Here is a 14,576-nt window from a genome sequence, read left to right on the forward strand (position 1 = left end):
CTTTGCCGAGTAATAAATATTAACCTACAAACAGCAAATATACAACAGCTGCATAATATAATTGAGGTGGTAGCTACTTTTTCCAAAGTAGCAGTTTTCTTTCTGACGCTGTTAATATGCTCCTTGCCCGGTTCCCCATCACTCAAGATTCCCCTTTGGGGGATTGTGGGAGCACAATGAACAAATGAATATATCAAATGGAGTACTCCACTTTAGAGGTCATGCAGATACTATGCATTCCTATCCCACGATGTTTTTAGTTACATTCGAGGTAAACCATTGCAAACAGAATCAACTGCAATTGGAGTCCATGTGTTGACAACAGGGGTTACTGTGGACTATTGCAGATTGTAGAAGCAGGTAATGGGCCACACTGCAACAAATCATTCACAATTCATCCCTTGGAAGTGACAACAGATGAACAACCACAGAATCCAGAAGCAACACTTCAAAGTGCACCTCTGTTCACCACAGGTCACAGAAATTGGCATGGGGTGCATTAACACTGCCACTACATGTTTGAAGCATTGTAAAAGATCACATATGTTTGGCAGATGGTACTTCTTAATGCATGTTGATACTGACAGTAGAAAAAAAAAATCACAGAAGGTGATATATGCTGCTTACCAAAGAGGCATTGCTCAGGCAGATGGCGGAGGTATTCTCAAGTGGAATATATTTACAAGAAATGAAATGAAGTCAATCATATTGTCACATATAAGATGTAATTAGATGAATGACGAACACTAACTTCACTTAATGAAGCTTGCTGCCTGTTGCTGGAGCTTCGAATTTTACCTAGGTTAGGGCTTTGTTCGAAGAATGTGGACCATATCTCTGATATTTCATCGTCTTGTGTTGGGGTCGAAATATTCAACTTCATAGGCAACATCAGACAACTGTCTTACAACCTTATAAGGTCCAAAGTGGTGCCTGAGAAGCTTCTTAGACAGACCTACCTTGTGAACAGGAGTGAAAATCCATACGAGGTCATCAGGCTGGTGGACTACAGGGTGGTGGATCACGTCATACTTTCAGCGATCTAGAATGTAGGATGCTGTAGTTTCTCCTGCACGCTGTGCCCTGCACTTTAGTTCATCTTCAGCTCTTGTCCAACTCTCATTTCTAATGGTAATTTTATCATTTCATCATGCAATGTCTTTTGGTTATCTTTTCCCGTTCTTTATCACAAGTCTGTGCATGTTGATATTTGGTTAAAAGAGTCATTGTTTTTTATCATTTTTTATATTCTTTGATTACAGAATGAGAGGAGTCAAATATTCAGTCAAGGTGTTCATTTTGGATTGCATTGATATAATTAATAGTGTTTCAAACTACTACTACTACTACCACCACCACTACTACTACAAAATTGTCACTGTTTCTCTTGTCATCCAAACTGTGACAATTTTTGGAGTATTTCTCCCTTTGTTCTAGGAGGTTTCTACAATCACACTGTATGTGAAAATTTGAAAGTATGTCTTCCGTCATACCTATGTCATTCCAGTAAAGAGTCATACAATTCGCTGTGATTCTAACTAAGGATTTAACATGTTGAATGCCATGTGGTCCCTGGAGACCACAGCAGAGACCACACTTGGCATCGAGTGGCCAATCACAGCCACAGGGTAGCACTTCGCACCACGCACCATATGCCTGATCTGGCAGAAAAGCATCCATCACTAAGCATGCAACAGTCAACATCATCCCTACATCATTAAAAATTTGTGGAAAGAGTGGTTCTGTGGGTAAGTGCCTGAGGCTGAGTTGAGACCTACTCTGAGCATTAACTTATTTTTGTCACTTTTCTTTTACCTTTAGCAATGATTTGCACACATGAAAATTAGCAAGTCGCACAATCATTCCATACCATATTAAATTTTAAATGCCCCTGTAACTGGCTATGAAGATAGTATGAACGTAAAGAGGAAGGCAAGCGCATACCATCCCCAATAAGAGTATGCTAAGGAAAGTACTGCAGTTTTCAAACCAATCTTTATGAACAGCTAAGCTTCACTTATGAAAAGCCAATCTGACTGCACAGAATTTGTACCCATTTCAAAATGCTGAGTGTTTAATTATTCTATCACTGATTCTCTTAACGTCACTGCAAATACTGTATTTTGAAAGGATTAAATTAATTTTTAGATTACAATTTTCTTAACATTTTATTTATTTCCATAAGAATTTGCTTTCTTTGCATACAATCAATCAGTTCTTCCGTTTTATGTGTCAGTTTCAGGATATTTACAGTTCAAACTATAAATTGGTGGTCATTTGGTGATAGGTGTAGGTACAGTGTCAATCAATCATTTGCAGTTTACTGATGTTTTAAAGGTTTTTCTTTGGCTTGAATGCCCACTTTAACAAACCACCTTGCTGAGTATCGTCAAGGCCAGTCAGCCCTAACACACTGAATTCCCTTTGTACTTTATGAGCAACACTTTACCTCGGACCACCACTTGTCTCTTATTGCTCTGATAAGGAATTGGATTTTGGGACACAATAAGTAAAAACAACAGAAACAAAAAATAGTTTATTTTACATAACTGTAATTTTCTTACAGATAGTATACAAATCTGCTGATATTCTCTGATCTGAAATAAGATACTGGATTGATACAATGGACAGAATCTGCATTAACTTTTTTGAATGGACACTATAGCATAACCATTCAACAATCAACTATCACATATATAAATGCTCTATCTATAACATAGACCAATTATGTGTATACATGTGATGCCACTAATCAAGCAAAATTCATATACAGCTCAAACTTTGAGCTATATGCCCAGTGGCATGCTTTCACTATTGGAACCAAGCTAATATATACCCATGAAATAAATTTCATTAAGAATTCTGAATTTTTAGTTAATAATTCCATTCTAAAAGATCACTGTATACATTTAATTGGTGTATAGTAGTTATATTTACTTCTTCCATTAAAAATATACTGTGCAGCATCAACACTCAGTGAATAAGTGTAATAATGAACACAAAACTGCCACAAACAAGACAAAATTATGTTGATATGTTGACTGTCAGTTTAATCTACAATCCAAAAACAAGTAAAATTATTTCTCTGAGAGTTAAATATTCACTAACAAGTGTAAATTAATTTTACAAAGATCACTTACTTTTCAACATACATAATTTTCTTTACTCATTATACATTGATTGCAAGCAGTGTGCTACTATAAACAGTCACTTCACAAACTGCAGGCACACAGACAACTACTATTAATGGTTATTAAATATTTACTGGACTTTCCAATATTAGCTTTGGAGGACATGTGTTTGATGTAGTTGTAAGCATTTCAGTACTCCTTTGTTCCCAACTTCTGGATGACAATGTAGGTTCCCTGAGATCACAAATGTGCATTCTTTCTGACATTTCCAAGAACAGTAGTAAAACCTTATGAAAGAGCGAAGTGAAATTCTGTGTGTTAGGACCTTGTCATGACAACTTTCCCAACTCTGAGTTCCTCAGTTAGTTTCACTTCTTCCAGAACAGATTCAAATGATACTGTATGGTGGATATTTGGACTGTAAAAAAGACAATACATAAACAAACACCTCATACAAGTACACAAAAAAATAGATAACTACCAAAAACCTAGTCTATACATTTTCTGTATTACATCAATAAGCAACAGAAGTGTTGGAAACATTAAAGAGTTTATAACTTAGCTGTCAACCTCTGCAATTCTGGAGATTAGCCAACAATTTAAACACTTACCTTATTTTCATGCAATTTTGTTCCTCCAGGTGACGTGAGGGGAGCATGGGAGGCGGAGCATGGGAGGCGGAGCATGGGAGGCGGAGCATGGGAGGCGGAGCATGGGAGGCGGAGCATGGGAGGCGGAGCATGGGAGGCGGAGCATGGGAGGCGGAGCATGGGAGGCGGAGCATGGGAGGCGGAGCATGGGAGGCGGAGCATGGGAGGCGGAGCATGGGAGGCGGAGCATGGGAGGCGGAGCATGGGAGGCGGAGCATGGGAGGCGGAGCATGGGAGGGGGCAGTGGGGTTATGGGTGGAGGAAGGGGGGAGTGGGAGTGTGGGAGGGGGGAGGGTGGGATGGGGAGGTGGAGGGGAGGGGGGGATAGGGAAGGGTGGAGTGGAGGTGAAGGTGCTAACCCATGGGTGAGTAATTATGAGTAATTAAGAGAAGGGGTGTAGGTGGGGGAGGGGGGGTTGTAGGCGATACAACAGATGGTTGGATTATGACTTGACCAGAAGTGAATTAAGTAATATTAAACTCCCTGAGGTAAGAACTAATAGTTCTGAAAGCTAGGATCATGTAAGTGCATACATGGCCTCACAAAAAAGTGAAGCATCCAGAAGACAGCTTTGTGCACGTTCACACCACTGGTGGGTGTGTAAATAGTTTTAAGTTGCCATTCTCTGGGACAGATAGAATAGCCAATATAATGCATTGTTGTTGTTTATATTACTGCTGTTCCCAAGTCTGATCCAGTGTAGTAAGTGGTGCAAAAAGCAACAGATGCTGAGTGATCATTCTGGAGCACACAGAGATGCTACGTACAAGTGTGAGACAATGTTATCAGGATCTGAAAGGGACTTCATAGTGAGTCCCTATTTGACCAGCTCATTCAATCATGCAATACCCAGATTTGTGCAGCATTCAGATTTGACAGTGACCCGATGTTGTACTGCCATAAGGAAGGATCGCCCTATTGTGCACTGCACATTATGACCCCTTAACATCCGCACCTGCCATCCAAGAACAAGTAATGAACTCCCTGCAACATTCTGTGTTCATTCCACACTATGGGTCAGAGAATAGCAGCCGCTGAACTTTGGAATTACCATCTCATGCATAGGCTGCCATTAACACCACAACAGAAACAACTGTGCATGGACTGGTGCCTTGACTGGGAAGCTAAAACCTATTTTCTTGTGTTCAGTGATAAATCAAGACTCTGCACTAACCAAGATGGTCATCGCCAGAAACCTGGGGAGACGTCTTATTCTTCCAATGTTTTGCAAAGGAAAGGTGGTATTTTTCTCCTGGTGTCATGGTGTAGGGAGCCATCTGGTATGACTTTAGGTCATTAGTGCTAGTGATTGAGGGAACTCTGATGGCACAAGAGAATGCCAAGGACATCTGGCAGGTGTCTATGAGCGTCTGCATAATGTTGAGGTACTCAGGTGACCAGCACAATCTCCAGATCTATCCACAATAGAACATGTATGGAACCGGCTTGGGCATCAATTCCATCACAATGCCAGGATCCCGGCTATCAAAGACTAGGTACAACAGTTGTGGGCCAGCTTGTTTCATAGAGAATAGAAGAGTTTTATTATTCCCTCCCTGTGACTGAATCAGTGCATGTATCCATCCGCGCAAGAGTGGGCGTAACATGATATTGGCAAGTGGTCTCATAAAGGTAAGTTCTTGACCTGCCAAACCCACCCACCCAGCACTTCATATGCCAGTCCTGCCACAGGCTTACCCTACCCCATCATAGTTTGGGCCATCTGAGAAAGCAGTCACGTCATATACCACTTCTGCCGCAAACATTGCACAGCTTTTTATATTGTTATGACTACCAACCAACTGTCCACTAACATAAACGACCACAGCAAAACTGTGGCCAAGAGCAAAGCAGACCATCCTGTGGCACAACATGTAGCTGAACATAGCATTCAATGGCTGCTTCACTACTCAACCCATCTGGATCTTCCCCTCCACCAGCTTTTCTGAACTGCGCAGACAGGAGTTATCCTTACAACATATTCTCCATTCCCAAAATTATACTGACCTCAATCTATGGTTACCCACTATCGCCACACCCTCCACCCAACTGTTTCCACCCCCACTATCCTATCAACTCCTCCCTATTCTCATTGCATCACCCTCTGTGTGTGCTGCCCTCTGCCAATGCACCTACCTGACTTTCCCCATCCTAGTTCCTCTCCCTCATCACTCCTCCCATGCACCCTCCCGAGTTCCTTGCCTCACAGCCTCCCGAAGCTGCAACTGTTGGCAGTCTAGTACCTACACGCTTCGGTGGAGAGCACGTATTTCTCCCCCCCCCCCCCCCCCTCCCTCCCCCATATTCTGCTATCACTTCCTCTTTCATGCCCCATCCAGATTGTTGCTTCTGTTCTATGTCATAGTTGCATGTTGGCCTGAGCTGCCGAAGTTGTTCAAGTGCTTGGTGAGTTCAACACAATTCTGTAATCACTTAAATAATGTCACAAACCCCTCAACATTGTTGTTTCATTTCATTTCATTTCATTTCATTTCATTTCATTTCCCCCTCCTCTTCAGTGTATTTCACTGTTTTGTCAGGCAGTGTATTTTTATAGCAATATCAAAATCCCATCTCCTGAAAGTACATATGGCCAGCAACTCTGCCTCAGTTTTATTGTTAGAACACAGACTAAGTTGCTTAGAAGTCTTGTTACATCTGCTTAACTCAAAGTTCTTGATAAATGGGCCTACTATGAGGACTGATGACAGTAAATCACACTTTAACAAACATGACTCATTACTCACTCAGTGCATCAATTCCGAAGCCACCACATAGTAAAAACACAGAAAAAAGAAATTATAATGACAACAAACATAATCTAAATCTTGTGATAGAAGACTTACCAAGATGTGAATAAATGCAATGCATTCAATAAATTTGCATGTGCCTTTTCACTGCTTGAACCTCTCACATTCTCAAGTGACCTTTCCAGATGGAGAGGCCATACTCCCAGACTAATAGAATGATCCTAATTGCATTTCTAGCTGAGTGTGTGGGCAGTTACTGGTTAACTGGTGAGTTAAGGGACTCAGTTCCTCAGTCAAGAGATGGATCATCTGCAGTTAGTGCTAGAAAACTGATCGAATTTTGAAAATATGTAGGAGTGATCAAATCAAGGCACTGAAAGCAGTGTTGGTGCTAGAGCTCAGAAATAATTAAGGGAGGTACAAGTATAAGAGAACACATCTGTGGCATGAGAAATCTCAACTGAATTTGTACCCTCCATCTCAATTAAGGTTTAAGGCAGTTACAGAGTAAAAAATGCTTTCTAGACAGGATGATCCATAATAGTAAAAGTGAGAAGACTAAATATATAATGAACATTTGTTGGACTAACAAGAATAAAATAAGGCGAAAGAAATAATTAGGTCAGTAGGTGGGTGGGGCATCAGGCAAATGTCTCCCGGGACTCAGCATGCAATAGGGGCATCCCTCCCACAGTCGTCCCATCCCTGATCCATTATAGCTAACACGAACACCACCCATTACCCTGCAAGAAGTATAAAAACCTGTTCAACTGTTCTTTCATCATCAGCTAGTATCGAGGACAATGAACCTTTAAGGTTTAGCCTTCTTCAGAGCATTACTCTGAAACTGTGAAACAGAGTGTAATAGAAAAAATGGCCAACCACACACACACACACACACACACACACACACACACACACACACACACACACAGAGAGAGAGAGAGAGAGAGAGAGAGAGAGAGAGAGAGAGAGAGAGAGAGAGAGAGAGAGAGAGAGGGAGGCTCAAAATCATTTTTTTTTTTTTTTTTTGCATATTACAAGTCGACCATATGTGAGAGAGAGAGAGAGAGAGAGAGAGAGAGAGAGAGAGAGAGAGAGAGAGAGAGGCTCAAAATCATTTTTTTTTTTTTGCATATTACAAGTCGACCATATGTGACAAACAAACGTAAAATGTAAAACAATACTCTCAGGCACAATAGAAAGTAAAGAAGGGAAAATGCTGATTGGTGAAGACATGGTGAAGAGATGGAAAGAATACATAGTTAGTTAGTTAGTTAGTTAGTTAGTTAGTTAGTTATATTACTTGTTCCATGGATCATGAACACGATTCTTTCGTAATGATGTGGAACGTGTCCAAGTACAAAAGATTCATTTATCCCAAATAATCTTTGTTAGTCTTATATACGGTACAATTGTTAATACTAACTGTATTTCTTTAGCCTACGTCTAAAAATTCATCTATGGAGTAGAAGGAGTTGTCATTCAGGAATTCCCTTAACTTACTTTTGAATGCCGATTGGTTGTCTGTCAGACTTTTGATATTGTTTGGCAAGTGACCAAAAATCTTTGTGGCAGTATAATTCACCCCCTTTTGTGCCAATGTCAAATTCAATGAACGGTAGTGAAGGTCACCCTGTCTCCTAGTATTGTAGCTGTGGACTATGCTATTAATTCTGAAGTGATCTGGGTTACTAACAACAAATTTCATTAGGCTGTATATATATTGTGAACCTACTGGCAATATCCCTAATTCTTTAAATAATTGTCTACAAGATGATCTTGGATGAGCCCCAGACATTATTCTGATAACACGTTTTTGTGCAATAAATACGTTCTTTCTTAGTGATGAATTGCCCAAAAAGATGATTCCGTAAGAAAGCAACGAATGAAAATATGCATGGTAAGCTAACTTACTGATGTGCTTGTCTCCAAAATTTGCAATGACACTAATAGCATAGGTAGCTGAGCTCAATCGTTCCAGTAGATTGTCAATGTGTGTCTTCCAGTTTAAATTCTGATCAATACAGACATCCAGAAATTTTGAACAATCTGCTTTAGCTAAAGATTTTCCCCCACACACTATATTTATTTCCGGTGTTATGCCTTTCCCTGTACTGAACTGTATGTACAGCGTTTTTTCAAAGTTCAATGAAAGTCCATTTGCGGAAAACCACCTCTGATTCTTGCTTTTTAGGCTTGATTACAATACTTGTGCCATCTGCAAAGAGAACCAAGTTTGCATCTTCATGAATATAATTAGGCAAGTCATTGACATATATTAAAAACAATAAAGGCCCCAAGACAGAACCCTGTGGTACCCCATTCTTGATACATCCCCAGTCTGAATAATCTGATGCCCTTTGTGTACTATGTGGGTTTACTGTTTCAACCTTCTACATTCTACCAGTTAAATATGAAGTGAACCATCTGTCTACTGAACCATTCATTCCATAGTACTTCAGCTTATCTAAGAGGATTTCATGATCCACACAACCAAAAGCCTTAGAGAGATCACAGAAAATCCCAATTGGTGATGTTCTACTATCCAGAGCATTTAAAATTTGATCAGTGAAAGCATGTATAGCACTATCTGTTGAAACACCTTTCTGAAAACCGAGTTGTATGCCAGAACACCTCTTTCGGAGGAAGAAATAGGAAGAGAAGAGCAAGTAGAGGAAGATGACATTCAGCAAGAAGAATTTGACAGAGCTCTAAAAGAACTACGGGGCAACAAAGCAACGAATATTGATGACATACCTGCAGAACTAATAAAGAATGCTGATGACAGCATGAAAATGATGCTGCTCCAACTTATTAGGTCCATCTATAACACAGAAGAGATACCGACAGACTTCCAGAAATGTATCACTGTTCCTATACCAAAGAGGGCAGCAGCTACAAAATGCTAACAGTACCAAACTCTAAGCCTAATATCATGTGCATCAAAAATTCTGATAAAGGTAGTTCTGAAGAGAATTGAAGAGAAGGTGGAGGATATGCTGAGTGAAGATCAATTTGGTTTCAGAAGGGGATTGGGAACAAGAGAGGCGATTCTGGCACTGAGTCTTGCTATCGAAAAGCAATTACATAATAATAAACCAACTTATACTGCCTTTGTAGGCATGGAAAAGAATTTGATAATGTTATCTGGCAAGAGATGTTCAGAGTGCTGAGGAAAATTGGAATGAAGTACAAAGACATCCGTGTGACACTCAGTTTTTACAAGAATGGGGTGGCAGTGATTAGGAACTGTCACCAGGAACCAGAAGCAAATATTAGAAAAGGGGTAAGGCAAGGATGTGCTCTCTCCTCTTATATTCAATGCTTACATCCAGGAAGCTATAGACCACGTTCGAGAAACTACTGAGGTGGGGATCAAAATTAATGGGTGAAAGAGACATGCTACGTTACGCAGATGATATTGCTATAGTCATGGAGACAAGAGAAAATCTCGAGAAAGTCCTCAGAACAATCGAAAAAAATCAATGCAATCAGTATGGAATGAGAATAAACAAAAAAAGACTACAGTGATGGTATGCAGTACAGGAGCAGAATATGAACCTCTCAGAATCAGAATTGGAAGAGAGCAGCTGGAAGTGACAGAGGAATTTACTTACCTGCGAAGCAAAATCATGAGAGATGGCAGAAGCCTGAAAGAAATTGCGACCAGAATACAAAAGGCCAAAATTGAATTTAATCAGAGAAGGAACTCACTCACAAGCAAAAAAATCTGTCTGAAAATAAGTGAAACTTGGACAACTGGAAGAGAAGAGAAAAGATGGCTAGATGCCCTGGAGATGTGGTGCTATAGAAGGATGAAGAAGATCAGCTGGAGAGAGAAAGTAACAAATGAGGAGGTGCTTAGAAGTGTGCAGGAAACCAGATCTCTGTGGAGGCACATCCAAACGAGAAGAGACGAACTTGTAGGGCACATGCGACGACACAACAATGTCACTGGACCAATAGCAGAAGGAACTATTGTGGGAAGGAATTGGCAGGTGAGAGGGGGGGGGGGGGGGGGGGCGCAATCAAGGATATCATACACGCAACAGATCATGGATGACGTTGGATGTAACACATACGTGGAAATGAAGAGGAAAGCAGACAGAAGAGAGGAATGCTGCTCTGCTGCAAACCAACCTCAGGGTTGAACACTAAAAGAAAGAAGAAATATGTGACCACCTACTGGTTCTTTAGACATCAAGCTTATAATAAAATTCTCCTCACATTCGGCACAGCATGTCCTCATCAACCTGTTCAAAAGCATAGTTGGTGCAGCTTGCAGTTCTGGTAGGTTGTTGGCGGAGGAGGTGTAAATCTTTATTTTTTCACACAACCCCACACAAAAAGAATCACATGGGTATTGTTAGGCCAGATTGGTGCGTATTCATTTTAAGTACAACTTGCACTTTCTCGGTGCCTGTCGCCATCTTACCTCACTGCTGCGCTCTTATGGCAGATATCTGAATTGCAGAAGCAAGATACGAAAGTTTTTGTATTTATGTACCTAAGTATTGAGTTTTGTCACAATGTGTCCATTAATGCCAGCTACTGTGAATTTATGAAAACACTTCAATCAATTATAAAAACCTTGTATTTATTAGTTTAGTCAGTATAATTTATTGACACTACCACTTCATACACTCAAATCATTTTAATACTAGTTATCATATTAAAACTGTTATATCTTAGCGAACTATAATGTAAATAAGGTACTGTATGCGTAAAATCCTTGTCCAATGTAAGAAAGGGCCTGATGACCCTAATCAATTCAGATTAAAAAAATAAAAATAAGTAAAACCTGCCAATATTAGGACCAAGAAATCGAGAAGACCATGCTTAGCACGGAAAGTGAAGAGGATGTGAACAACTCTCAGTAAGGCTCCGAAACCAAAACGTGTTACTCAGTAACTAAGACAAAACTATGGGCCAATCTCATAAGACTGATGCAGATGTGGCATATGATGGTGGATTTTTCTGAGAAGAGTAGGAGAAGCACAATGCAGCAGTGGTCTCTTTGTTTATTAGATGGGGTAGAAGCCCCCAATATGTTGTTCCATCTCCGAGTCAGGACAGGTTATTTCCATCCATAAGTTTGCACCTAGGATCATCAAAGCAAATGTTGGGCTAGTAACCATTTCTCCAGCCAACCAACCAACCAACCAACCAACCACGGATACCCATATGACATGGGACACACAGAAAGATAACGGACCAGGCAATACAACAAAGGTCAGATAGAATTTTGTGAGGTAACAGGTATCACGCAATGACAAAAGTAACAACAATCAATATCGTGGCGTGTGTTCACTGAGTCACTACAAATTAAAATGCTGTTGCAAGATCTGTTAATAAAACTGAGGGCTATCTGGTATGCTGTAAAAAAAAAAGAGAGAGAGAGAGAGAGAGAGAGACAAAACTACATTTTCTTGGCAATGAATGTTGTTCCTGACCAGTGGGAGAAGTAATTCATCATCTGGGTAATAATAAAGGAGGGTTGAGGGTTTGTAGGAAGACATGGGGACTCATTCTAGGAAGTTAGATGGAGGCCCCAGTTAAGGACCTCAAGGGACATTCCAACTGGTAATCCCACCCAAGACCTGGTGTCAGGAGGTCGAAGCGCCTTTTATGCAAAAAGAATTTGGTAAGACTGATGATTAGGAAATTGTAGGAATGTGATTGCATAAGCGAGCAAGAGCTGGTACGATCAGAACTAAGGAGGTAAGATCCTCGCTTTGGCAAAGAGAATGTCTATGGGACTACACTAGTAGGAGCCAATGGCCACTCTTACACCATGATGGAGGATTGGATCCAATAATTTCAAAAACCAAGGTACCACTGAGCCATTAACCTGGCAACTGTAGTCCATCTGAGACTAGACAGACAATACACACAGCATGAGCAAGGAAGCAGACAGTGTTAAGCTTTCACATGCTGCTTGTCTTTAGTTGATGAGTATAGTGGAGCTATGTCATTTTTTAATCGAAGATAAGTCACAAACATTGAGGCACTGCAACCACTTCCTAGCCCTGGATACCCAAGTAGAGTTATGGGGTAGGACAGTCAATGATATGTGGACAGAAATGCACGGTAAGTTTTTACAACAGAGAATTGGAATCCACGGGAAAGAGTCCAATCAGAGGATACTGTTTGGCTAAGGCAACAGAATGAAAAAATTATCAACATAGAACACAGTGGCAACCACTGGTCCGACTGAGGTCACTAGCCCATTGATGGCAATGAGGAGTGCGACACTCAGCATGGAGACCTATGGGACACCATTCTCTTGGGCTTGTGATGTGTTGAGAGATATATCAACTGAAGCCCAACAAAGCTCATGGGATAAAAACTGATTAATAAAAATCACTAGGGCGCCTTAAAAGCTCCAGTCATTGAGGGTATCCTCAAGTAAAATCTGATATGCCAAGTAGTGTTGTGTGCCTTATGTAGGTCAAAAAAGGCTGCAATGATATTTTGGCATTCATAAAAATGTCTGTCAGATTGTTGTTTCCAATCTAACAAGATGGTCAGTTGTGGATAATCCCTCACAGAAACCACGCTGATCCTTAAATTTGAGAACCCTACATAATCAGCTGGCTATCATTCTCTCAAGCATGCTGGTGGGGCTAATTAGTCATTAGCTGCAGATGGTTGTTAGGTTTTTGCCTGGTTTGAGGATTGGGACGATGATGATATATAATCCCACCACTGTAACAGAAAAACACTTTCTAGACAAGTACAGCTAAAGACTCTGAGTAGATTGAGTCCAAGTAATGTTCAGATGTTGGATAATCTGATTAGGAATTGAATCAGGGCCTGGGCCTGCATCATGTGACACGTCAAGATTCATTAAGTCATTCAGTGTAACCAAGAGGGGGGTAAAGGATAGGAGAATGTCTTCAATTTGAAATGTAGTTAGGTAATAAGAGGGCACCGATGCTGTTGCAGAGTGGGACAAGAGGAGTTCATCATGAACTGATTCATCACGAGCACTGCAGTGCCCTTTGATTATCCACAATAGCTGTTGCAATGTCTATTTTATTGTGCACTGACATGCAGTGGAGTGGGTTACAGAAAGGGGAATTTCCAATGATGCGGGTAGTCTCACCAGAGATCTCCCACAACCTCACTGATGCAATCTGGCTGGGGGACAAAGGTGAGGGCAGCATACGACTAACAGCTGGCCCTTTGAATAGCCTAACGTGGTAACTGCTCGATTGGGCAGCGACTTACAAAAAGTCACTGGATTATTGGAAAATGGTCATTGTCACAGGGGTAATCAAGTAGCAATCACTAAAGTGAAGCCGTGAGATTGGGGGAAGAGACAGTAACATGGATAACTGAAAAGGTGACATGGGCGGCTCTATGATGGGTAGGATTACAGTCACTTAGGACACATAAATCAATATTGGAAAGAAGCTGGTCAATCAGAAGACCTCTACTAGATAAGGTGGACCCTCAAAACATGATGCACACTGAAATCCCCAAGTACGTGAAAAGCAAGGGCAGTTGCTGGAGTAAGGTCATGGTGTTCATCTCAAGTATGTGCCCTGCCTACAGGTAAATATACACTCCTGGAAATGGAAAAAAGAACACATTGACACCGGTGTGTCAGACCCACCATACTTGCTCCGGACACTGCGAGAGGGCTGTACAAGCAATGATCACACGCACGGCACAGCGGACACACCAGGAACCGCGGTGTTGGCCGTCGAATGGCGCTAGCTGCGCAGCATTTGTGCAGTGTCAGCCAGTTTGCCGTGGCATACAGAGCTCCATCGAAGTCTTTAACACACACATAGCATGCCGCGACAGCGTGGACGTGAACCGTATGTGCAGTTGACGGACTTTGAGCGAGGGCGTATAGTGGGCATGCGGGAGGCCGGGTGGACGTACCGCCGAATTGCTCAACATGTGGGGTGTAAGGTCTACACAGTACATCGATGTTGTCGCCAGTGGTCGGCGGAAGGTGCACGTGACCGTCGACCTGCGGAAGGTGCACGTGACCGTCGACCTGGGACCGGACCGCAGCGACGCACGG

General features: G+C 41.4%; 1 protein-coding gene across 2 annotated transcripts in view; it reads right to left on the reverse strand.

Moving 5' to 3' along the window:
• Nucleotides 1-2,521: 2,521 nt before the first annotated feature.
• The window catches only part of LOC126284078 (quinone oxidoreductase-like protein 1), a 111,999-nt gene continuing 99,944 nt past the window's right edge, over nucleotides 2,522-14,576 (reverse strand). The window contains exon 7 of one of the 2 annotated variants that reach the window (XM_049982709.1): nucleotides 2,522-3,549. In XM_049982709.1, coding sequence (XP_049838666.1) covers nucleotides 3,450-3,549 — 100 coding nt within the window. In that variant the 3' untranslated portion in view covers nucleotides 2,522-3,449. The remainder of the gene's footprint in view (nucleotides 3,550-14,576) is intronic. The other variant, XR_007551434.1, reaches the window with a different exon arrangement.

The sequence above is a fragment of the Schistocerca gregaria genome, chromosome 8 (genome assembly GCF_023897955.1).
Source record: "Schistocerca gregaria isolate iqSchGreg1 chromosome 8, iqSchGreg1.2, whole genome shotgun sequence".
NCBI classification, from domain to species: domain Eukaryota; kingdom Metazoa; phylum Arthropoda; class Insecta; order Orthoptera; family Acrididae; genus Schistocerca; species Schistocerca gregaria.